Genomic DNA, 27,292 nt, shown 5'->3' with positions numbered 1-27,292 from the left:
TTGAACAACACTCCTACAGGTTGGCTATCGTGATAATGTATTATTATAATACATTAGTGCCATGAAAGTCGCACCATTTGTCAGCAAGTTTATGCTTTATTCCAACTGGTATTTGAAGCCTTTACACATGATATTTTGCTGAAATGATTATAAAGTTATCAGAGGCAGCACTGTCCTCCTCTCCATTATGTTTACAGTCTATACTGTAAAATTTGTTTTATTCTAAATGTCTCATGTCCTCTCATTTTGAAACTTACATCCTTTTCCCCATTGACTAGTACAGCTGTTTTTAATGGAGAAAATGATTCTTGCTTCTAGAGATTTTTTTGCCTGGAAAATGAAGATTATGAGTGGGTCAACCATTCTTCTGAAAAGTTGGTTTTTACCCTTGTAGGAAAAACTAGAGCCAATTTCTACAAATGTCTATCTGAATTTAGTAATATGCTTTTCCTTTGGTTTTATAATGATTTGAAGCCATAAAATGTTGCTTGATCATAAAATCACTGGGCAAATTGCATTTTTTTCTGCAAATGATATGCACCTAATTTAGCTACAAATGATGTACACTTGCTTTTAAGTTTATAACATGCTTACTAAGAGATTCTGTGTAATTCAGTAAGACTTATGCTTTCTGGACTGAAATTTCAAATCACTGGACCAAAGTTATTATAAAACAGCAAAAAAATTAATGGGATGCACATTTCAGAGAGATAACTATTATAGAGTATTGTAGTAACTGTTTCCCTCTATACTCTTATAATCCAGCAGTCATTTCACTATTCACATTCCTGTCATTTCCCATGTAGATGATTTACCCCATCTTATTCATTTATCTCCCCACCTCAAGCTCCCCTGCTTTCCTTCTAACCTACATTTTGCTGTGAAATTAACCTTTCTAAAATACCATTTTCATTATATTATATCCTTAAAAATCTGCATTGACTTCTCCTTTAATGGCAGCATGATGTAGGGATAAGAATATTTGAAAATTTAAACTAAAGTTTAAACAAGAGTTTAAATCTCGGCCTGCCACACATTCTCTGGTAAGTAATTTTATAGAATTTAGATTACAGAGCCAAACATATGAACTTTTTGCATTTGCTACCTGTGTGGCCTTCGGAATTTACTTAATCACGTTAATCCAGTCTTTAATTAGGACTTTTTAATTGAAAGCAACAGAAGTAAACTCTGACTAACTTATGTAAAATTTAATTAATTGGAAAAATATCAGGGTCTCACAGAATCTATGGGAAGCTAGTAAGTCAGGCCTGGAAACAGCCAGAAACTGAAGTGTTTCTGGAAACCAAGAAACAGGGAACACAGCATGACCCCATAGCCAGAATATTTTAATCATGATGTTGACATTGAGACAAACTAGAACTTTAGTCATTTTTAATGTAATTGTTTGTCATCTATTTGACTGCATGAGGGTAAGGACTTTGGTTATAATCCCGTTGAACTATTCTCAAACAAAAGTAAAAGTACCCTGAGACAGAGGAAATGATTGTTTGATATCCAACACATAACAGTTTCCCACTATGCATGTGAACCACCAGTAAATGACTGTTTTAACAAGTCTGGAATCCTATATCAGACATTCATGGCCATCTACTTTCTGGCCTCAGCCTACTTTTTAAAAACTTAACTTTCTCCCCAATCATCTGCGTAAACCCTGAACTCTCATGTCTGCTCTTCTCACTCAGTCCAGTTCCCCTATCTGAAATGCTTTCAACCTCTCTAACCTTTTCAAAAAATGTATGATTGACATGTAATAATTATATGTAACTATGGGGTACAATGTGATGTTTTGGTGCAGGTGTACATTGCATAATGACTGATCCAGGGTAATTAGCATATACATAATGTTAAACATTTATAATTTTAGGAGGATGAGAACATTCAATAACCTTTCTTCTAGCTATTTTGAAACATATGTTGTTAACTTTAGTCATCTTACTATGCAATAAGATAACAGAACTTATTCTTCCTATCTAACTGTAACCTTGTATCATGGATTAATCTCTTTCCATACCCCTTCCCCATTCTCTGGTAACCACTATTCTACTCTCTACTTCCAAGAGAACAACTTTTTAGATTCCATATACAAGTGAAATCATGTGGTATTTGTCTGGCTTTGTCTTATTTCACTTAACATAATATTCTTCAGGTTTATCCACGTTGCTACAAATGACAGGAATTCATTATTTTTTAATGACTGAATAGTACTACATTGTGTGTGTGTGTATATATAGATACAGATGTATATAGATATATAACACATTTTATTTTCTTCATTCATCTCTTGACGCACAGTTAGGTTGATTGTGTATCTTAGCTATTGTGAATAGTGCTGTAATAAACATAGAAGTACAGATATCATTTTGATATACTGGTTTCATATCCCTTGGATATATATTTAGTTTTTTGGATCATATGGTAGTTCTACTTTTAATTTTTTGAGGAACTTCCAAATTGTTTTGTGGCTGTACTAATATATAGTCTCACCAGCAGCATATGAGTTGCCTTTTCTCCATCTCTCTCACTTTTTAATATTCAGCTTATCTCTTCTAAGGCTCAGCTTAGCTCTCCTTTTTCTGATGCCTGAATTGCCTGATTTTGTTTCCTCATTTTCTTTTAGTTACATATTGCTTCTTGATATCTTTTTTTGAATGGTAGTGCTGTACTGTTTTCTAACTATTTATGTGTATCACTCTCCAAGCCACAATATAAACTTCTTCAGAGGAGAGATCATATATTATTTATTTGTTTTCTTGATGCCCAGTGTTATGAACATAGTAGGTGCTCATGAACTTATAACAAATAAATACAGGAATTTGGATGATTAATTTAAATAAATACTAATTTTATGACTACTTACTGTATACTCAGTCCCTGCTACTCAGGAAGTGAGTATACTTGAGTCCAGGAGTTTGAGGCTGTGATGAGCCATAATCATGCCACTGTACTCCAGCCTGAGACACAGAGTGAATTGAAAGAAAGAAAGAAAGAAAGAAAGAGAGGGAGGGAGGGAGGAAAGAGGGAAGGAAAGGAGAAGGGAAGAAGGAAGTGAGGGAGGGAGGGAGGGAGGGAGGGAGGAAGGAAGGAAGGAAGGAAGGAAGGGAAAATATTTTCCAAAGTGGCTGTACCATGTGACATTACCATTAGTAATGCACAAGTGGTCCACTTTCTCCATACTCTTGTCAACACTTGGTATCATTTGTCTCTTTTATTATTATAGCTATTCCAGTGTATATATACTAATTTCTTGCTGGGGCTTTTATTTGAATTTCTTTAATGATTAATGTTAAAATTATTTTTATGATTTTTTTTAGCCATTTGTATATTTTCATTGGTTAGATGTCTATTCAAATCATTTGTCAGTTTTTAAGATTTTTTTGTCTTAAGAGTTATTAAGTTAAAAGAGTTTAAAAAAGATTCTGTATATAATCAGATCTATGACTTAAAAATGTTTTCTCATGGTCTGTGGCTTAGGTTTTTATTTTTTAAATGGTGACTTTTGAGGAACAAAAGTTGATAAAGCCAAATCTTTTTTTATTCTATGGATCATGCTTTAAATATTGTATCTGGGAATTCTTTGCCCTACCCGAGTTAATGAAAATTTTCTCATATATTTTCTTCTAAAAGTTTAGCTCTTATATTTAGGTCTTAGGTTTTGGTTTGTGATCTATTTTGAGGTTTGTTTGTTTGTATATGGTGTGAAGTAAGGGCCTAAAACTTTTTTTGAAAAAAAGAAAAGCACAAGTACCTAATCATCCCAGCATCATTTGTTCTAAAGACTATTCTTTTTACTACTGAATCGTCTTGGTACCTTTTTGGAAAATCAATTAACTATGAATGTAAGAATTTATTTTTCAACTCTCAATTTTGCTTCTATATATCTGTATAATATATATGTATTATATATATGTATATATATAATGTCATGTGCCTATATTTGTCTTAACTTTGGCTTTATAGTTAATCTAATCTTGAAATCAGGAAGTGTGAATCCTTTAATTTTATTTTACTTTTTCAATATTATTCAACTATTCTGTATATCCATAATGATTGTAGAATCAATTTGTCAGTTTTAGAATGAAGTTGTCAATTTTTGCAAAGAAACCAGCTGGGATTTTGATAGGGTTATATTTATCATTCAATTTGGGAAGAACTACCATATTAACAATCTTTATTAATAATCTTCCAACCCAAGAGCATGAAGTAGCTTTACATTTATTTACATATTCTTTAACTTCTCTCAGCAACGTTTTGTAGTTTTCAACATACAAATCCTGGCAGAACCTCTGAGCCAAGTAAGCTGGGGGTACAGATACCACTGTTCTTATCCCAAAGTCAGAGATTTTTCAAGTGTAAATTTTTCTCAAATGGACACATGGTTTTGGTCAGTATCCCCAGTGCTGAAATGGTTGCTTCTGTTAATTTTGAGCAGGTTTATACAGGTTGAGTATCGCTTATCTGAAGTGCTTGGATCAGAAGTATTTCAGATTTCAGGATTTTTCAGAATTGGGAATATTTGCATCATACCTACTGGTTCAGCATCCCGAATCTGAATACATAGTGCTCATCCATGATGCTCATATAAGCACCATGTTGACACTCCAAATGTCTCAGTTTTTGGAGGCTGTTTGGATTTCTGATTTTCAAATTAGGGATACTCAATTGGTAATGCTATTTGGGGAAATAATTTTCTGATCTCACCCAGTTATAGCTGGAAGCTTTCATCTGTATGTTTTTGTGAGAATTTATGTTCCAAATGCTTCTAACTCCAAAACCTCAGTGACATAATGGGCATTGAGTATGCCAATTCAGTCGAAAAAACATGTTGAACTACAACTTCTCTTGTAAAGATGAAACATTTGGGTTACTGAATTTTTTTGTTTACATTGAATTGATTACATGCTGAGCATTGTGATTAAATATTTACTGATATTTATTATACAATTTAATTCAAATAAATAAACATATACATCTAGTACTTCTTATATGTTTGATACCATGGGAAATAATTGACAGATAAATCATTACTGCTGCCCTAAAAATCCTGTAGACTAGGTGCTAGTTACATGTATTATGGAACCCTATATACTTTCTTTTTTTTTTTTTTTGAGTTGGAGTCTCACTCTGTCACCCAGACTGGAGTGCAGTGGCCGCTCCCAGCCTCGACCTGCTGGGCTCCGGTAATCCTTCCACCTCAGACTTCCAAGTAGCTGGAACTATAGGTGCGCGCTACCACGCCCGGCTAATTTTTGATTTATTGTAGAGATGAGGACTCGCCAGGTTGCCCAGCTGTATACTTTCTTTATGTCACTATCACAGTTTTAATTATGTAGCTATTTGTGGATTATTTATTTAATGTCAGTATTCATAAAATGTATGAGTCTAGGGACCATGAATATATCATTCACTTTTATGTCACTAGCATTTCCTAGCACAGGACTGGGAACATAATAGATACTCAGTAAATATTGGATAAATAAATGAGTGAACAACATGTCATGGAAATATAGGGTAGAAAGAAATTATTTTCTACTAAGAGGATCTGGAAAGATAAGGGTTACAAAAAAAGTTTTTAGCCAAAGGAAATAACAAGTCTGTTCAAACAGAAAAAGATTCAAAATATTTGAGTAATAGAACGATATTCTCTACAGCTGCAGCATAGGAGTCAATGTGATAGGTAGAGGAAGCAAAGAGAATGGGGGGGAAGTTAAGGGGTAATGAGTTTGGAGAAACAGGTTGAGGCCAGGGTCTTTCTGCTAAGCTAATGAATTTGAATTTAATTAAATAAACATCAAGAAGTGACCAAATCAGGTTTTTTTTTTTTTTTTTTTTAAGGTAAGAACTACAGTTGACAGTATGGAAGATGGACTAAACAGAGAAAAGATTAAATAATAATATGTATGCAAGTTGACCATACCTAGTACACAGCATTAGTATATCAATCTGTTATTTATATGATCCTCTTAAAAGTTTATCTGTGTGTGCGCGCACATGCACGCACGTGTACAATGTCATTGAAATATATATTATTTAATTCAAAAGTTGCTTTGGAATTTTTTTTAAAATAGAGTCATACGGTCTCCTCATTAACATATGTTCTTATGACATTATAATAATTCTTAATATTAATAATCCTAACAATATGAAATCACGTCAGTATGAAACATTTACCCTTTTGCAATATGTTTGCATATAGTACTATGTTTGATTTTCACAAAAAAAATATAAAATAGACAGAGACAACTTTTCTCATTTTGTCAGTGCGAAGACTAGACTAATAGAGGCTACAAGATCAGCCTATAGTTGTACAACTAGTATATGTGAGATGCAACATTAGAGCCCATTTTTTTCTATTTTTATTTTATATTTGGGGGTGGTAAACATGCATGTCTAGAAGAACCCTTTTTAAAGTCCAAAGCCCTTTTCAATGTAGCATACATGTAAGTAATTTAGTGCTAATTTTACCATCATTGCCTTTTATAACTAATGCTTCTTACAAAAGTTTTATAACAAAATTTTGTGACTTCAAAATAACAACAAAGTTAACATTTGCTTCCTTCAAGTTGCTCTTTTGAAGTAGTTCCACAGTGTAAAAGGCCTGAACTAATAAGAGTCTGCCTACAGTGTAGGACTCCTCTTTAGTCAGGGAGCACTTTATCAGTGGGGAGAAAACCATTTCTTATAAATCTAAATATATTGTCTTCTTTAGATCTCCTTTGTATAAGTATTGAAAAAGTCTGGAAGCACCGATCACCTCTTCAGCATTGATATTCCTCTGCTTTAATGTAAATAGTACTGTATAGAAGTTTTTGATAGTTACAATTAAAATAGCGAGCATTATGTAACGTCTTCTATTTGTATGTGAATTTTCACTAAATAATGCAAAACACATTTTATACTTCCAATTAACAGCTCCCAGGAAAATGTAAACTTTTACTTTATGATACTTCCTATCTGTTGTGTTAGCTATGAAATAGTTTTAGATGAAGAATTTCGTTGAGTTGAGTAAATGAAGGAAAATAATGTAACATCTTTTTAAGGAAAACATGCACACATATCTATGTGGGTGTGTTTGTCTTTCTCTTCCATTGTGTTTTATAAATCTTTGCTTATGTAACTTGTACATATGTGTATGTGGGAGTGGTGGGAGGTGTGCGTTTATTTCCAATTAGTCTGGTTGTAGACTCCTTAAGATGTAGAAGATCGTGTTTTCTGTCATTGTGCTTTTCTTTTTGAATACCAATTTCTTAGTTCTTTGGTATGCATTCTCATATCTGGTGCTGTTGTATTAAAATGTGGCCTTTGTTTTCTAATAAAATAACCAACCACCTTTGTTTTCTGCAAAAAAAAAAAAAAAGAATTACCTAGATAAATGGATTATGAATGTAATCTTCATTAAAATCCAAATGTTGAATATTATCCAGCACAATAAAAATGCCTATATTTTGGATCTTTTAAAAAAGCAGATCATTTTTTTAGAAAACAGAATGAATGGGTGACCACGGAGAAAAATAGCACTGGGTTGGCAGAACAGGGATCATCTTACTTTAGAAGGTGGGGGTAACCGGGCTCAGTGACTCAGCCTGTAATCCCAGCGCTTTGGGAGGCTGAGGTGAGTGGATTGCCTGAGCCCGCGGGTTCGAGACCCACCTGGGCAACTTGGCAAGACCTCATCTCTACAATAAATCAAAAATTAGTCGGGCATTGTAGTGCACGCCTGTAGTTCCAGCTACTTGGAAGGCTGAGGCAGAAGGATCGCCGGAGCTCAGCAGGTCAAGGCTGCAGTGGCCGGTAGTGGCCACTGCACTCCAGTCTGGGTGACAGAGTGTGACTTCAAAAAAAAAAGAAGGTGGGGGTAAGATAAAGAGAATGCAAAAAAAAAAAAAAAAAAGGAAGAAAGAAAATGCCAATGTGACTGAACATCTTGTGAAAAAGATTATTGTTGTTTATAATAATTTCATTTGGAATATCTTTTGACACAGTAAAATATTTTGAAAATATTATCCAATTACTATGGCATAATGGAAAACTTATGCCATGATACTTTTACCATTAATAAACACACTTAAGAATTCTTTAAAAGTTAATGGCTTATGTTTTTAAATTTTAAAGTATAATGTCAAATCAATACAAAGGGGCTAGAAATTCAAGGTGAAATTAGGAAAAATAAAAATTCCCAGTGAGATAACCTATCTGCAAAATTAACCCAAGAGATAGTTGGTGAGTAGATAATTCAGTTCAGAAACACCTAGAATTTCTTTTTAGTCACAGGGAAGCAAGGACAGATGATGATTATACATTGTCAAAGTAAAATGTAATCATTTAACAGGACACTGCATTATCAGAAATAAAGTGCTGCATTTGAGAAAATCAGAGAGCTAGTTGTGGGTTTCCAGCACTATCCAGGAAAGAGAGTGTCCTGGTTAAGATTGGAATACTCTAGTCTCCATCTCAGTGGTGGAGATAGGTAAATACATAAGATTAAACCTTAAAACAGTGATCATTAAGAACATCTACTGACTCCCTTTTTAATGATTCCAAAATCACCAAGGAAATCTCTGATTATAATTTGGTTGTGTATGTATATTCTCTAATAGAGGTAGAATATACTGGTTATCAAATTGAACATTCCTGTGTTTGCAGTATTCCCCATTACAAGCTAATAGATTGACTTTCTGATCTATATTTTGTTATCTTGTGACTTTAGCTAGTGTGAATTAGCCTCACTAATCTTGGTGCTGGGGCACACTGACAACTGTAGATTATAGCTACATGGAAGGAAGCAAATATTATGTCTATATGGAAGGGCATGTAGTATTCGTTTTTGATTATGTTTTTCTTATGACAGTGGTATTCAAACTTTAGTTTCTACCATAATCACCTGAGGAAATATTTTTAGTTCCTAGGTTTTACTCCCAGAGATTCTGATCCACTTGGTCTGGGATGAAGCACTAGAATCTGCCTTTAAAAAATCACCCTATAAGCCGGACTCGGTGGCTCAGCTGTAATCCCGCGCTTTGGGAGGCTGAGGTGAGTGGATTGCTTGAGTCCTCGGGTTCGAGACCTGCCTGGGCAACTTGGCGAGACCACATCTCTACAATAAATAAAAAAATTAGCCGGGCATGGTAGCGCGTGCCTGTAGTTCCAGCTACTTGGAAGGCTGAGGCGGAAGGATCGCCAGAGCCCAGCAGGTCGAGGCTGCAGTGGCTGGGAGCGACCACTGCACTCCAGTCTGGGCGACAGAGTGAGACGCCAACTCAAAAAAAAAAAAAAAATCACCCTATGTGATTCTGATCCTGAGAGTTAATGAGTTATACCTTGAGCAGCACTATTCTTCAAAAGAAAATTTTGCTATCTTTAAATAATCCTGTGATTCTTAAAAGGTTTGTTTACAGCTGGGAACAATTTTATTGGTTTCTCTTAGATTTCTGTTAACTGGCTGAATGGATAACATAGTAACAAGTTCTAGTCCTCTAATTGGTCAAAACTGGTATTCAGATCAGAAGGAGCATTGACGACATACACAGCAGCTTTTATCAGGAAAACTTATTTGGGGCAGTGCTGGGAAATGAAAATAGCTGCCAGCTTCACCTCACCATTTACTGTTGAGGTGAAGAACAGAAAATAAAGTCCTCTGGAGCATTCCTCCCCGTTCCATAGCAGAAGCAAATAGCTAAGTGGCGTGCCAAAGAGTAGCTTGGGAGACAGTATCCCCTCTGAATTGACATCATCTCCTTATAGCTACTTCAAAACAATCTTAGTAAAAGCAATGCATCTCCTATGGAAGTGAAACTTTATGTGTCCTTTCTTCTAGACCCAGATTGCTGCCCTTAGAACTTCTCTGATAAAAAAATTTTCAAGCTTGCTCAGGAAATGAGCAATTATTTAATCAAGGATATACAGTTGGAAGAGGATTCAGGACATAGGGGGAGGAATAAGTAAGAGCTGGAAGTTGGTTAAGAATGGTATATGAATGAAGAAAATCAGGGCTCATACGAACAATGTGGTTAGAAAAAAGGAGAACCTGGATAACTTCAACATCCAGTGATCATGCTTTGAATTCCTGTGTTAAAGGAATACCTACTATTGCTATCAGAAAATTTTATGTTGATCAATCTTGTTGGCAATCAAAGTTTAGGAACACCAAGGAACATAGAAGATGAATTTATTTATTAAATTGCTTAGGGTGAGTAAATTATTTTGTAAAAATTACCCTGATACTACTAGTTTAAAATTACATTAAGTCTAATGCATTATAGAGATATAAACTAGGAGTGTAGGTAATAAGACAGAATTTTGTTTAACCAGATTGGGTTTTAGAACAATGATCAAATTGAGAGTAGAAGGGTCTCAATGGACAACAAAGAAAGATTACATTAAGTAAATGATTATGGGTAAAGTGGGAGAGCAAGAAGTAATCTCTAGATATTTGTGGTAGATACTTATTTACAATTAAACACATAACTATGATGGTAAAAAGGTGCTAATCATAACCTTCTAAGGTTGGTGATTAGTTTGCCTGAATAAAAGAGCCTTTTGCCCTGGTCAGTGTCCTTTAAATTTGTTTACTTTTTTTATTACTTTAAGTTTTACTTTTATAACCTAAAACTTACTGCCAAACTAGTGTAAGAAATTTAACAAAAATTATCTCATTTCTCATTTATCTCCGATCAAAGTGGAAGAACCTGAAAACTGAAAAGAGGCAGCTGGAAAGGTGAAAGGGAAACCAAGAGAGTGTGTTATCCTGCAAGCCAACTGAGGTAAGTGTTTGGTTTCAGGAGGAGGGAGTGATCCATTCTGTCAAGTGATGCTGACCGATGAGGTTAAAATGAAGAATGATCATTGATCGTTAGATTTAGTTACATGGAGGTCATTAATAACCTGGACAAGAAAAGTTCACATTGAGTGATTGAGGTAAAAGCCCTTTTGGTGTGAGTGCAAGAGAGGAGAGGAGTTGAAAACTGTGTATAAACAGGTCTTTTCAGGAGTTTTGCTAAACAGGGAAGCAGATAAATTGAGTAATAGATGATAGAGGAAAAGGGGTTAAGAGAGGTGGTTTCTGTTGGTTTAATAAGTGAAATAAATAATATCTTGTTTACTGAATTTTTTGAAAGCCTCAGTGGTGAGCTCTCCATCAGTGATAGATATGAATCCTTTCCTTTAAAGAACCCATAATATATAGTGGAAGGAATGGTATTAAACAAATAATTATCAACATAACTTTTTCAAGGACATCAAAAAAATTTCTCTAAATAAATGATATTCAGGTTGCACTTAGGGAAAGTACTCATAGTTCTTGCAAAAAATATTTTCTACATTTTACTATGAAGTACTTGAAAATGTAAAAGACTATTATAGTAAACACCTATATGCCCATAATTTAGAGTCAAGAACTTATATCATTTTGATTTATTTGCTTTCTCTGTTTGCTGCATAATTTGAAAGTAAGTTGCAGATCTCATGATGCTTTATATGCAAATATTTCAACATAAATTGACTAATAAAAAGGATATTTTCAATAATTTCAATACTGTAATCTTTAAACTTCTTAAAATTAATTTTTTATCACTGAATTCCTAATCAATATTAGATCTCCTAGATACCTCCCCTCACGCTTTTAACAGCTTTATTGTGGTATAATTTTTCATACTGTCATAATTATTCATTTTAAATGTACAGTTCATTACAAAAGTTATACAGCCATCATCTTAATCTAATTTTAGAGCATTCCATTTCTATAAAAAGAAGCCTCCTATACAAGTGTTTTATTGAACCAAGATTAAATCAAGGTGCACACATGGCATTTATTATGTCTCTTGAAATATATTTTTCCTAAAACAACCTCTTTTTTTTTTTCAGTGATATTGATTTTTAGGAGAGACCAGCTCTTTGTTTAATGGAATCTCCCATATTCTAGATTTGTCCGCCTGTTTCCTTATTATGTTGTTTAACTTTTTCTTCTCTCTGTCCCTAACTCCCACCCCCAGTAGTCTATATTAAAATCCTACATATTTGGAGTCAAACCCAAATGGGGAATGATTTGATTTCCTCCAGGTATATTCCCAGAAGGGAAATTGCTAGGTAGTATGGAAGGTCGATATTTAGGTCTTTTAGAAATCACCACACTGTTTTACACAGAGGTTGTACTAATTTACACTCCCACCAACAGTGTAGCAGTGTTAGCTTTTCTCCACACCCTTTCCAGTATCTGTTGTTTTTTGAGTTATTAATGATGGCCACCCTGACTGGAGTTAAGTAGTATCTCAGTGTGGTTTTGATTTGCATTTCTTTGATGATTAGTGAGGCTGAGCATTTTCTCGTGTATCTGTTGGCTGCTCATAATGTCTTCTTTTGAGAAATGTCTATTCATGTCTTTGCCCACTTTTTAATAGAGCTGTTTATTTTATTTATTTATTTTTTTTTTCCTTTTGGGACGTTTCAGTTCCCTGTAGATCCTGGCAACTTAGATGGAATTAGAGTCTATCATACTCAGTGATCTATCACAGGGACAAAGAACTGAGTACCACATGTTCTCACTCATAAGTGGATCCTGAACATTTATCATAATACTACAAGAAAGGGATTGGCAGTAGTGGGACACTGCCAGGGGAGGGAGGGGGGCACCACGTAACATCAATAAGGGTACATGATCCCAAGCCAGGTGAAGTGAGAATCAATGGGAGGCCCAAACTTCAACTGTATAATGACTACTTACATACCTAATCCTGAATCATATCCCACATCCTTAAAATAAAATTTTAAAAATATCATAATAGTATAAGAAAGGGATTGGCAGTAGTGGGAAACTGCCAGTGGAGTAGGGCAGGATTAGCAGTAGTGGGAAACTGCCAGGGGAGGAGGGGGACACGCCTCATCAGCAAGGGTGCCTGCATAATGAACATTTGTATGCCTAAACCCGAGTTGTATCCCACGTCTTTAAAATTAAAAAAATAAAAATAAACCAAATGTGCTAATTTAATTACTTCCCTCCTCTAAAATGTCTGTCTTGTTTAGCACCAGTTTCTGATTCATAGTAAGATCTCAATAAACAGTTGTTAAGTGAATGAATGAATCATCTACATTCAGATTATATATTTTTACCATATAGATTCAACCGCAATTTAAAATATTTTTCCATTTTAAATTGCATTACAATTGAAATAAAATTGTAAAACCATGATTAATTTTCCAAGACAATAATTCAGATAGATGAAAAACAATAAACACTTGTCTTCCGTGTTAGTATGTCACAAATATTTTAAGCGTTTCTCTATTTTTAAAGATATCATGTTTATCTTCATGATGGAGAATTTCATGCTGAAACATTTTGGAACTGATTACACCAAAAAGATGACAATATTTTGATATGTGTGCATATTAGAAATATGAAAGAATTACATAAGTAATCTATATGTTCATATTCAAGGCTGTTGAGGATTCTCAGGCTCAAATTAACTTTTTCCATGGAGGAAAAATATTATCTGTTGAGTTTGGGGTAAATCAAGCAAATGTACTGGGATCCAATCTTGATTTAGGTAATTATATGAGCAGATTAATTCAGTGTCAGTTAAAGATTACAATGATTCGCCTGAGCCTGCGGGTTCAAGACCCGCCTGGGCAGTGAGACCTCATCTCTACAATAAATCAAAAAATCAGTCGGGCATGGTAGCGCATGACTGTAATTCCGGCTACTCAGAAGGCTGATGCGGAAGGATCTCTGGAGCCCAGCAGGCGAGGCTGCGGTGGCCGGGAGCGGCCACTGCACTCCAGTCTGGGTGACCGAGTGAGACTCCAACTCCAAAAAAAAAAAAAAAAGATTGCAATGATTCAAAGGAATCTAGGTGAAAATGGCTTGCTTTCCAGTGTGGAATATTTCTGATTACTGCATGACAACTGCTGCTGGCAATGATATAGTAAATAAGTAAAAGTAGCTGATAAACTAGGTATGTATGACATGGTATTAAGGGCCAAATTAGGAAATACTGTAACTCAGAATTCTTATCAAGACCATAGACACAGCATGGTAGTCTTGGTATGCCAGAGCCTTTACCCTTTAGATTTGAAGGGATCTGCAGTCCATTCAGGGAAAAGGAATTTACAAATGATAATCTATAAATATAAATGGCAAAAATATATACCACCATGTAAAGGAACACAAATAGCTAGTTAGGAAGCTGTAATGTAAAATAAAGGAACTATTAGTAGAGTTTATAGATCATCCAGGTTGTTTTGGATAGGTTCCATTTCCTTTTTGCCAATTACAGATATCACTGTTACTTAAGCACCCCCATACTTGTGGGTGTAAAGAGAGAAAGGAAAACATTGATAATTCCATTTTAACAGCTCTGATTATCAGATTGGGTAAGGAAATAAGTTGAAGATAATAATTTAAATAGTATTACTGAGTTTTCTGCACATTTCCATTTTCCCAAGTTACTCCCATTATTGCAAAAGTTAGCACCATAGCAATGCAGAAAAATACATTGACTAGTTTAGACTCCCATCGCCACCCCATCCCACATCAGAGATTTATGCTTCATGTATCTGAAAATTTTAGTTTAAGTTGACAAATCAGTGAAATACTTGCTTTAACTAGTCCCAATTTATAGAAATGGAACTTACCAACCAATAAATATTTGTTAATATTATACTCTCTTCTGCCCTTTCAGCAGAGCATTTGGACTGTGACCTTCTGAACATGAGGTATGTATTTACAGTTACAAATAACCATTGCATTTTTATCATAGTATTCTTTCACAGCCACTCTTCCTACTACAGTATTTTGTAATAGTACAGGCTTTAAATAGGACTGCTAGGGGTTTGTTCTTGGCTTTAGCATCTACTAGCTATGAGACCCTGCACAAATTACTTAACCTTTCTGAGACTGAGTTTCTTCATCTGTCAAATGCAGGGAATAATAGTACTTACTTCATTGGAGTTGTTGTTGAGAATTAAATAAGATACTCCATGCAAACCACTTGAAACAGTACCTATCCATGGTAAGTGTTGAATAACTGCAACAATTATTATATGATTGATGATAACAACTCTTTACATTTATACAGACTTTTCGAGTTTGCAAGCCATGCCCAAAGAGTATTTTGTTTGAATTTGGGGGCAGGAAATGGTACTGGAAAAGAGAATGATCATATATCAACTCCATTTACAGATATGAGAGCTGAGACACAGAACAGTTATATGATTTGCCTGAGAGCACTCAGCAAGCAAATGGGGGAGCTAGATCTTCAACTCTAATGACGATGAACTCTAATCATTTTCTGCATCAATGAAGTTAATATGGCCTGCCTAGTAAATTTTCCAAAGATTCTTTATCTCCCTTCATTCAGCCAACTTTTCTTTAATACTCTTTCTGGAATTAGAAACTGTTTTTTCTCCCCTGAGCATGAATATTGAGTAATCTTTCCACATGGTTTTTCAAATCAGGTCAGACATATATATGTAGTCCCTTTTGATTCCAGAAAAATAATGTTAATACAAATTTGTATAGTTTTTGATGCTTCTGAACATCAACTACTATTATTTTCAATAGATATCTATAATTTAGTTATTGTAACAAATAACTGTATATGCTCTGGCCTTTGAATTTTAAGGAAATGGGCTATGTATTCATGGCTAATGTGAGAAGATATATGACTCATGGAAGCTTACCTAGCTTCAACAAATAACTGTGGTGCTTTTAGCTGTTTCATAGCCAGTATTTTCACATCAAATTCTCTGTTCTCTGTTTTTAGAAATACATTAACAAATTTATATAAGGGTGGCATGTTGCAAAAGGTAGTGGTTGAGGCACTGATGCATGTAAAACCAACTAAGGCAATTTGAAGCCATGCATAAGTAGATGTGTTTTGAACTATGTTCTATGGGAAAATAGTAAGGAGCTACCCTGGTATTTTGTTTCCTATGCTTAGGACCTTATCTTTTATAAGTTGTTAGAAAAAATGACAGGTGTATTTTGGAACAACTGAATCCTAGGGAAATGTTGACATATGTTTTACTACAAATCAGTTTGTATGCATAGTTCATTGCTTTGGGGTCATATCATGGCCGTCTACTATAAAATGCATCACTTTAGTTTAATACTAAAATGTAGATAAAATTATTAGGAATAAATAGAAGGTCGAGTTTTATCTCACTCTAAAAGTTTTCAATAATATTCTGTTTGCATACTAGTCTAAATGAAATTGATCTTAGATGTTCAGTACAGAACAAAACTGAGGGATCTTGTCAATGATTTCTGTAAAATTCATGTTATGAAACATTTGTTAAATAGAAACTGGGAGAGTGAACAGAGGATATGGGGAGCAAACATTATTTTAGGGAGATGTATTTTTATAGAAGTAGTCATGTCACACAGATGGAAAGAAATTTGTATTCAATTAGATTTGGCTTATGAAAGATGACCTCTTGAATAGAAGGACTGGAATTTTTAAGGCTCTAGGATATTTTTGTTGTACCATATATACTCATATCTCACCATATCTAAACACAGCATTCTAGAGCAAAATCTATTGTCAAAGAAGAATCAAGAAAGTTGCTAGTGAGCTCCTTTTTCCCTCCCTTCCTTCCTTTCTTCCTCTGGGGGGGGGGGGAATAAAAAAAGAAGGAAAGAAAATTGCTAGTAAGTATCCAAAACATACCAAACACACTGACAAAACAAATACCTTCTTGGAAAAGGCTATTTGAATTTGTTATGTATGTGTCTAAATGGTTTTCTGTGGAGGATTTTCTAAAGCATTGGCACAGACAGTGTAGGCACTATTGTTATTTTGTCCATGGCTTCTCGACTGGGATAAAATGCTAAAGGGACAAAGTTTAAGAATTTAATTCTTCTGAGTGAGTTTGTTCTTTCCTTTAAACTATATTCTGAGTCTTTCAAGCAATTTCAGAAATGTGTGCAGAACAGGTCCATGCCTACAGCTTGAGAAATAAACATGATGGACTCTATTGATGATTCAGTCCTATCACCTATATGTCATGTTATAGTCAACACAGTGTTCTGTAAACCACTCCTAAGTAATTCATCCCTATAACCTCAGTGCCAAGTACTTAGTTCAAACCTAATATATGATTGAATGAATTCAAGCATTTTATATGTTTTCTGGATCTATCTGTTGAGAGAGCCTAGAAGCAACAATATTCCAATAGCAATGAGCACACCTAGAGTTGATAGAGACTGTTCCTTTGCCCTAGTGCCAAGGATTTGTTTTCTAACATCATTCTACAGTAAAAAGAACCAGGGCTCTTTGTGAAAATGTCTAATTCTAGGGCTAATGCAGGAGTTATACAAAATGATCCTGGAGCATCTTTTAAGAACCAAAAACTTAAGAAACAAAATGGAGTTATGTCAGAGGGACACAGGAGCTAACTCAAAGAGTTTTCCAATGGCCAAATCTGGAGCAATATAGGCATCAAAATAAAGTAATATTGTAATACTATCCAAAGTATAAAATTAATACTCATATATTTATACTGATATAAACATTGAATAAATAAATTAATAGACAAGTCTCCTGTACATGTGAATTCTAAATAATTTATGTGGGCACGCCCTCATCAAGGAGGTGAAACATAACTCTCTATTCCTTAAATGTCAGCTGCACATAGTAACTTCCTTCCAAAGAGTGCAGTATGGAAAGAGTAATTTTGCATAGAGAAAACTGATAAATACTACCTCAGTCAGGTGATCAAAGTTAACAATATTAGTGATAAATTATGTTAGTAATATGCACTCTCCATAGGATATGGTAAGAATAGTACCATATTTTTACATTCTTCCTCCCCCAAAATTATAACCTAAGTCTAGCTATAACAAAAACAACAGACAAACCCAAATTTAAAAACATTTTATAAAATAAATACCTGGTGGTTACACCTCAAAACAGTCAAGGTCATCAAAAACAAAGTCTGATGAACTGCTGCAGTCTAGAGGAGCCTAGGAGATAAGACGCCTAATTGGAATTGGTATCCTAGGTGAATTCCTGGAACAGAAAAAGGACATTAGCTAAAAAACAATGGGACTTTGAATAAAGAATTGACTTTAGTTAATAATAATGTGTCAGTATTGGTTCATGAGTTGTGGCAGATATTCTGTGTCAATGTAAGATTTTACCATAAGGGAAAGTGGGTGCAGGGGATACAGGAATTCTCTGTACTATACTAGCAAATTTTCTGCAAACCTAAAACTTTTTTAAATTAAAAACTGGTACCAAAAAGACATTATTACTTCATTAGCATGAAAGGTAAGCTATAATGATTATTTGTTTTTCTGAATAAAAATCCAAAATGTATTACTATCTTAAGATAAATTAGAGGGTGAAATGTTTGTTTCTTTAAAGCAGACCTTGACTAAAATTTACACTCGAAGCTCCTGTCCTCTCATAGCCATTCTTTTCTGTTTTATCATGTGCATCTACAATATTTTGTTACTGCTGTAGGCTTTCTGGTATCATCCTTAAGATGGTAGAGACAGTTCCTTTGCCATTTTATAATTCTGGAGAGGGAAGAAAGAGGAAGTTGTATTTTAAATTCTACACCTTTTCCCTAGAATGGTGAATTCTTTGTGACAGAACTCTGCTGGATGGAATTCACATAAGAAGAAGGGTTTCAGCACAGCACAGTTTTCCAGCAAGTTCATTCTAGTCAAGAGAAAAGCAATAAATTCTCCTTCAGAACAAGTCATGTTAACAACCAGAATAGGATGTGTTCATGCTTGGCTTTTATTTATTAGAAAAGATATCTTATTACCCACCCTGGCTAGAGTGAAGTGTTTTTAGGAAATTATTAACTCTATTAAATTTATCCATACACATCTATTTGTACTGTGAATTAAATTGCACTATAGTTGTTCTCTATATTATCATCCAGTGTGAAATGGTGAAACATACTAAAGGTATTGTTATATGTGCATTTTGTTATCATTTTATATGTACAGACTATTATCATTTTATAATTTTATAGATGCATTTCTTTGTATATGTGTGTCTAGGATACTACATAGTTTTATAATTGAATACACACAATCCTTCAAGTAACTTTCTAATAGACATTTATTTTAGTAGCATGGTAGTTAAACTTACGTGAGCTAATATGAACTAAAAGCATTAAAGTTTTTCTTTTTTAATAGGGGCCTCATTCAAATGCCCAGACATTTGCAGAAGAGTTGGGTGTTTCAGATTAAGTCTTAGAGGAATCATCAATTATTTCGAAAAATGTTTTCAACTCAAGTTCATGTGCTTGTTAGAATTCATGTGCAATTATACATTGACTGAAAATTCAATGAAGTGATTTGTAGAATAGAAAAGGTCTCTAAAATAAGTTGTTTTGGTAATATTTATGATAGAAACTAGACTATGAAATATTAAAATATGTTTTCAATTAAATTAGATTCATATTGACTATTATCTGAGTATAGTCAATGACCAATGGTGTAAATATAATTACTTTCAGAAGGAAAATTGAGATGATGACTAGTTTATAGCAGTTTAACAGAGCAAATATTTTGCATGGTATTCAGCCTTTTCACCTTAAGGGCTTAGCACCTGATATTTCTTCTGTTTGGAACATTCAATCAGTTTTGGTTTTTGTATTACCCTCATCCTGTTTAACCCCTTCATCTGGCTAGTTTTGGCTTATCCATTAGGTCTCACATTATATCTCAGACCTGACCTTCCCTTCTGAATTAAGTCCCTCATTATACCTGCCATAGCATCCTGTACTTTTCCTTCATCTTTCCAATAATGATTATAATTATATACTCATTTGTTTGTTACTTCTGTAATGACTATTACAATTATGAGACCATAATCTCCATAGCATCTAATATAATGTCTAGCACATGATAGATGATCAAAAAAGAATTGTTGTAAGATTCAATGAACAAATATTATAGCATGTAGGTTACCAGCATGGTTGTCATATTTTACAAGTAGTCTTACATAATTTTAGCATATACAAATTAGTAAAGATACAGAGAATCAACGTTTTTTTTTTATTATTCTATAACAGAAACAGAGAAGGTAAGCCACAATACTTTTTTTTTTTCTTTTTTTTTGAGTTGGAGTGTCACTCTGTCACCCAGACTGGAGTGCAGTGGCCGCTCCCAGCCACTGCAGCCTCGACCTGCTGGGCTCCGGCAATTCTTCCACCTCAGCCTTCCAAGTAGCTGGAACTATAGGTGCACGCTACCATGCCTGGCTAATTTTTGATTTATTGTAGAGATGAGGTCTCGCCAAGTTGCCCAGGTGGGTCTCGAACCTGCATGCTCAGGCAATCCACTCACCTCAGCCTCCCAAAGTGCTGGGATTACAGGCTGAGCCACCAAGCCCGGCACCACAATACTTTTTAAACAAAGAGTGTTTGAGCAAGAGACCTTGTTGGTGTTACTTCTTCTCTTTTCTCAGTGTTATTTATCTTCTGGGAAAGGAACACACAGATTTTGCACTTTTGAAGGCCTTTCATAGCATTAATCTGATGTCGGTGCCCTCTCCCATTCCTCTCTGCTGTTATTCCAAATTTTAATGACTAGTCTTAAAATTCCTATGCTGTCTTAATCTTAGCAGATGACCTTGGCACTTATCATTTAGTGAAAATAAAGGCTACTTGGCAAAAAGCTCTTAAACTTTTTCCCTTTCACCTCCTACCACCCTCCCAAAACACTGCATCCATACCCTTTCTTTATTCTTTGCTTCTGCTTTAGGAAAAAGAGGTGCCTCTACCTCTGAGTTTAATTTCATTCTTTTCTGTATCTTCTAAGACCTTGCCACATAAGTTATATTCTCTGTTACTTATCTTTTCAAAACTTTTTCTCTGTGTACTTTATCCTTCTTGATGCCCTATGAATATACCCAAGTTTCTTCCATACTAAAAATAAGGAACAAAAAAGTATTTTCTTTAATTCTGCATCTTCATTATAATTGTCTTCTTATCGCGTTCCTTCTCAACTAAGGATGTATATTCTATGTCTGTATTTTCTCACCTCCCACTTAGTCTTTAACCACTGTCATATGGCTTTTGCCCTCACTATTTAATTGAATTAGCATTAGCAAAGGTACTAATGACTTTTTAATAGCTAAGCATAATGGATATTTTCAGATCTTATTTTCCTTGACCTATATGCTTCATTTAGTATTGTTAAGTCTACGATATGTTTTATTTCTTTTTACTGGATGTTTCAAAGGTAACATTAATACCTGCTGATTGTAGAAAATGTAAACTTTACTGAGTCATGAGGATTCGTGCCCTCACCTTGAAACTTTATCCTCCCTATCTTTCTGTGACTCTTACTTTGATTTTTGATACCAGTCTAGCTTTTACCACTCTGGCTAATTTCCTCAAGTACTCTTTGTAGGCTTTACTTCCTGTGCCAACCCCTTGCATGGTGGTGTTCAATTTGATCCAATGTCAAACCTTTTATCATTTGAAATTCTCTTTCAAAGTAACTTAATTTTCTTTCATGACTTTAGCCATCACTCAGTGACTGCAAATCCTATATCTCTAACTCAGATCACTTTCCAAAGTGCCGTACCCATACATCCAGTTTCCTAACATGCATGTTTACTTAGATGTCTCACAAAAACTTCAAATTGTATGAGTCCAAATGGAATCTAGAACCTTTCCTAAAAGTCTGTGCCATTTCCTATATTACCTAGTCATTGGCATTGCCTTTTCTCTAATGTCTCGAGTCAGAGCCTTGCCCTAGATTTCTTTCTCTCTCTCACTTTTTGTATCAAATTGGTTATTAAATTCAGTAGACTCTCTTCAGTATAGCTCATATATTTCCCTCTCTTTTTGTTTACAATGTTACTATTTTAGTTCAGACTTTAGTTTTTGTCTGTGTGAATATTTAAATTGTCTCTTTGCCTTCAGTATTACCTGACTCTAATCCATCTTTCACTCTATAAATAGATGTGAAATACACAAATATGACCATATCACACTTGTGCTTAAAACAGTATTTATATATTAGCTTCACTGTAAGTGCCAAAGGATAAATTACAACATCCTTAGCGTAGCATAGAAAGCCTTTGTGAACTGGCCTTTTCCTATTTTTCTGGCTGACGTCAGGAATAGATTTCAAGGAACTGATATTAGAATGGATTATGTGTCAAGCAGCAGAAAGAAGCTGCAAGTTGAATATGAACTAAAGTCCTTAAGTGCTTCTGATAGTCAAATCAGGGACACAATGATATTTGACAGGTTTTTAGAGTAGGAGTAAGAATGAAAATGACAGAAATACCTAAGAGGAGGTAGACAGAACTAAAGAGAAAGGAGAAAAAGATCAATAACACAGCAAATCAAATGTAGAAAGCTATTACCAGTAGTCATTGAAATGTCTGTAACATTGAGCTTATGATGTTTATGTTAGTTTGACTTAAAGGGCAAGTGTCAAGATGGAGACCGACAGAAAACTATATGATATGTCTGATCCTCTTTCTCTTCTTTTTAAAATACTCTATTGGCTCTTTTACAACTATGGGGCAAATTCTAGATTTTAAAATGACCTAAGAAGGCTTCTACAATCAAGCTTCTTCCTGTCTATGCAACCTTGCCTCTTTCCTCTCGCCCTCTTGTTCTTTAGGCTTTATTATCATTAATTTTAAATCCTGTTTTTGCCATTTATTAGTCCTGTTACTTTACGCAAGGTATGCTAAAAATTTTTATACTCAGTTTTTCCATCTGCGAAATAGGAATAACAGAGCCAAATTCATAGGTTTAGCCCAGAGAATAAATGAGATATCTGTTGCATACACTAAGAAGTCCCTGACAGATAACACTAAATAGATGCCAGAGATTAATAATTCAAGTGAGAGATGATGGTGGCATGGACTAAGTTGATGGCATTATATTTGGGAAGAAGTGAATGGATGTACAAGGACTACTATAGAGGTTTAAACAGCAGGATTTAGGAAGGGATTGGATGTGAGAGTTGAGACAGAAGGATTTTTCAAGTATGACTTTCACATTTCTGTCAAAAGGAGTGGAGTGGATTATCCTGCACTTTTTTAAACTGGATGTTTGCTTGGCGCAAATTTTAGCTAGATAAAATTCTCTATATATATCATATAAAGCAGGAATGAAAGAAGGGAAAACAGGTATGTCTCATAAAATACAAAAGAAAATTGTTCAACATTTTAGCAACCTGTTAGAATCTTACTTGAGATATATAAAACATGTTTAATTTATATTATATTTATGCCTCAGTGACTGTAATATGCACAAATCTTAAATGTATATACCATTTCATCTCAAGGCATCATATTATGGAAATTTCTACTGTACTATGTGATAAGCAATGAACAATTAAACTTTTGTGATAATTTGTCATATATTAAGGATGTTTTGTAATAATTTCATCTCTTTCTCTCACAGAATGGAGCCTGTTTGGTACACCAGTAGATGAAATCTTAAATAAAGTATTTATCCTTATTCTCTGTGGCAACTGAGAATCTGCCCTGGGAAACATCAGGCACCATGGGGAAGCGGGATAATCGAGTGGCTTATATGAATCCTATAGCAATGGCCAGATGGAGAGGCCCAACTCAATCTGCAGGCCCAACAATCCAAGATTATCTGAATCGACCAAGGCCCACCTGGGAAGAAGTAAAGAAACAATTAGAAAACAAAAAAAAGGGCTCTAAGGCATTAGCTGAATTTGAAGAAAAAATGAATGAGAATTGGAAGAAAGAACTCGAAAAAAGCAGAGAGAAATTATTAAGTGCAAATGAGAGCTCATCTAAAAAAAAAGAAAGAAAGAAAAAGAAAAAGAAAAAATCCTGTCAGTCTTTTTCATCAAGCTCTGATTCTTCAAGCAGTTCTTCAGATCCTGAGGATGAGGGAAAGAAACAAAGAAAAAAGAGAAAGAAAAAGAAGAACCATTCATACAAATCGTCACAAAGCTCTACATATGAATCAGAATCAGAGAGCAAGGAATCTTTAAAAAAGAAAAAGAAGTCAAAGGATGAAACAGAGAAAGAAAAGTATGTTAGAAGCCTTAGCAGAAAAAGAAAGAAAACTTATCCTGAGGATAAGCCTTTATCATCTGAGTCCTCATCAAAATCAGATTATGAAGAGGAGGTACAAGCCAAAAAGAAGAGAAGGCATGAAGAGCAAGAAAAATCAATGGAAAAAGTAAAGAAGAAGAAGAAGAAACAGCACAAGAAACATAGTAAAAAGAAGAAAAAGAAGTCTGGTTCAAGTCACAAGTCAGAATAACATCAAGAAAAAAGCAAGATTTCCATATTTTAAAAAAGCAAAGTCAAAGGAAGCTTCAACTGTGAAAATAGGGCATATTAACCAAATGCATGAGTTTCCCTATGTTAGTAGAATTATTCCTAGACTGAGTTGCCAGTCAAATGCCACTGTGCCAGAAAGGGCCATAATTGTTGCCTGCAGCTTAGATATACGGTTTTGTTTGTTTGTCTTTCCTTCCAGTTGTTAATTCCTCTGGGAGCTGAAACTCTGTTGTCATAATAGTGGTTAAAATGTTTGAAATTAAGTAAAATGTTTTACATAATGAATAAATTTGACCAAAAAATGTATCTAAGGTTAAATATATCTAATTTGGATGCATCTTTAAAATGTAATCAGAAATATCCAGATGATTATAGCTGACATTTTTGAAGCAAAGACTTAACTTTGATGTTTAAAAATCCTTAATTTCGTAGATAAGTTTCATTTATTTTATTTTTTTCTTTAAAGAACTTTTGTTTACATGGAGAAAGGGCTTTCGGGGTGGGAGGGAGAAGTATTTCCTAATCACTTTGGCTACCTGAATAGTGTGCCTTTGATCCTTACACATCCTATTTTTTGCCAGTGCAGCAGCCATTCTTTTCTTACTTAATGAAATTACTGGATGTTGTTGTATGCTGCTTCAAGTGAACAAGAAAGCCAGCAGTTTACAGAATATGTAAGCCCCCATAGCTCTGAAATTTACCTCCACCTCAGCACTATTCACTATAGTACTGAATCATATTTAGGATTGGAATACTATATGGCTTGAATTAACTTTGATACCTTTTGGAGGGGAATAATTTTAAACAGACCCTGATATTTTTTGATTAAGAAAGATTCTGAAACTTTTTTGCATGTTTTATACTATTAAGTTTTGATTATCCAGTGATATTCTATATAACCAGTAATTTTTGAAAATATGATTTATGCTTAAGATACAAGTTTCAAGTTTGTAGTTTCTTAATCTTGCTATATTAATTTCATTACTGTGTTTAACTGCACACTTGACAAAATATTTAGCATGTGAAAAGAAGGTTTTTTAAAAATATTTAATGCCTTCATATTGAAGCCGGTTTACTGTACGCAAGTTGAGTGCCAGACCTCTAGTATGCTGTATGTCTCGTTATGTAAAACTACTGCCAAAATCCTAGTAAGTATGCTGTTTAAAAGTTTGTTGTCTTAAGCATTACAATTGAATTAAAATAGAAGTTAAATGTACGTTATAATGACAGCATTGATCTTCCTGTGTCCATATTTTATTAAGATTTGGTGCCTTGTGTGTGTTACTGATTAACTTTTATCACAAATGTTAAAGTTAGTTGAAATTTTATTTTTAATTTACACTTTTATATATTGGAATAACATCAATTATAAATTCATGTCTCAAAAAATCACCTATTACAGAGGATGTTGTAATGTCATAGGTACAAAGTATTTTGGCATGATGAGAGGCTCAATGGATATTGTTTTTAAATAGCTGATTTTATCTCAGCTCCCTTGAATCACAAGTAAAACTATGAAGATAAAAAAATCTAGTAGAGAAATGACATGTTGACTCGCCATATTTTTGCAGTGGACATACCGGTATTTCTCAGTAGGGTTCTTGGAACATTATAGTAATGTCATGCTAGATCAACTTGGAGGTTCATAACTTTAACTTTTTCCTAAAAATATATCTATATGTATATGGTGATAAAAAAACCAATTACATTTAATGGATATTTTGTATCCATATAGAGCTTTTCAAAATTGTTGTTCATTAAAATGTTTTTTAAAAGCTTATATTATTTGTAGAATACGGCAAAACCATTTACAGCCATCATATATATATATATGTATATATACATATATATATATATATACACACACACACACGCACAAACTCCCATTAACTTTCCAGCTTCTTGTGGTTAGGCCCAGCTTCTTGTGGTTAGGCCATGCCACTGTAGCAGAGGGATTGTAAACAGAAGAACAGAAGTGATGTTCCATTCCATATTGGAACAGTGAAAATTCCTGCATGACCCTCTAGCTCTCTCTTTACCTGTCACAGTGACCTGAAAGCAGTGTGCTCTAAATGGCACACCTACAAGATGGATGCCACCTCGTACCTTTTTAGAAGGGACCTGTCCTGGAGTTCTGATGGACTTGCAGTGAACTTTTTGTGAATGAGAAATAAACTTATGTGTTAAGCCACTGAGGTTTTTGGGTCTTTTGTTTGTTTGATTTTCATGGAGTCACCTAACTAACCTGTCCAATAATACAGAATTCTAAGATGTCTATTTCATTATTGACATAAAATTAAATCACTTGTCCTCTATCACATATTCTTGTAATCTGCAGGTTAACCCAGAAGTGATCATTTATGCCAATGTAATTTTGTTTGCATTGGTTTTTACATAGTGACTGAGGAAGAGGGTGGTCCACCATAATATTTCTTGCTTATCAGCACTACTGACTGTCTAGATAATAAAACTACATTATTCCTTTGATTATAGTCAAAACAATGTTCTAAAGTGTTTGAGAAAGACATTTAAAAAGCACTCAAAAATGACTTGGTAAAGAAGAAAAATGGTATTTTTTAGAGTAAATATAGAAGTTATGGTAGAGAAAAATGCTATAGAAATTTATGGAAGACAATAGAATAAATAGATTTAGGTGAACATTTAATATGTTGCCTCCAGATTGAAAGCAAAATAATTTTATTCCTATATGGAAAGCACCAAAGTTGTTATTAGCAATTTGCTTTATGTAATTAGTAAGGAAAATAGCTTTAGCTGTAGCATTCAACTAGCTTTGGCTATGGGAAATGAAGCAGTGAGAAAGACAATAAGAAGGAAGACAAGAGATGAGAAAAATAAATACACTCTAAATGAAGGATTTAATTTTGAGTACAAAAAGAAGAATTTGAAACATCTCGGGCTGAAAATGAAGGTTTAGATTGGCAATAAGGAGAGCAAATGCAATTTGGGATTCTTTATATCTTGTAAAAACTTCCTTGATAATTATAAATTTATTTTGAGGAGAA

At 34.2% G+C, this 27,292-nt stretch overlaps 1 protein-coding gene across 7 annotated transcripts in view; it reads left to right on the top strand.

The window, feature by feature from the left end:
- Positions 1 to 24,262, top strand: part of FAM133A (family with sequence similarity 133 member A) — a 37,720-nt gene extending 13,458 nt beyond the window's left edge. For 3 of the 7 annotated variants that reach the window (XM_021715958.1, XM_021715959.1, XM_021715960.1), the window contains 2 exons: positions 10,695 to 10,778; positions 23,407 to 24,262. In XM_021715958.1, coding sequence (XP_021571633.1) covers positions 23,509 to 24,249 — 741 coding nt within the window. In that variant the 5' untranslated portion in view covers positions 10,695 to 10,778; positions 23,407 to 23,508 and the 3' untranslated portion in view covers positions 24,250 to 24,262. Of the gene's footprint in view, positions 1 to 8,917; positions 9,049 to 10,694; positions 10,779 to 14,687; positions 14,722 to 14,951; positions 15,018 to 23,406 lie in introns of those variants that run through there. The other 4 variants (XM_021715957.1, XM_008064881.2, XM_021715962.1 and 1 more) reach the window with 3 other exon arrangements.
- Positions 24,263 to 27,292: the final 3,030 nt, after the last annotated feature.

Source organism: Carlito syrichta, unplaced genomic scaffold (assembly GCF_000164805.1).
Source record: "Carlito syrichta isolate Samal-C Ts95f unplaced genomic scaffold, Tarsius_syrichta-2.0.1 Scaffold308096, whole genome shotgun sequence".
NCBI classification, from domain to species: domain Eukaryota; kingdom Metazoa; phylum Chordata; class Mammalia; order Primates; family Tarsiidae; genus Carlito; species Carlito syrichta.
The sequence above is the reverse complement of the archived record's forward strand: the minus strand, read 5'-3'. Positions and strand labels throughout refer to the sequence as shown.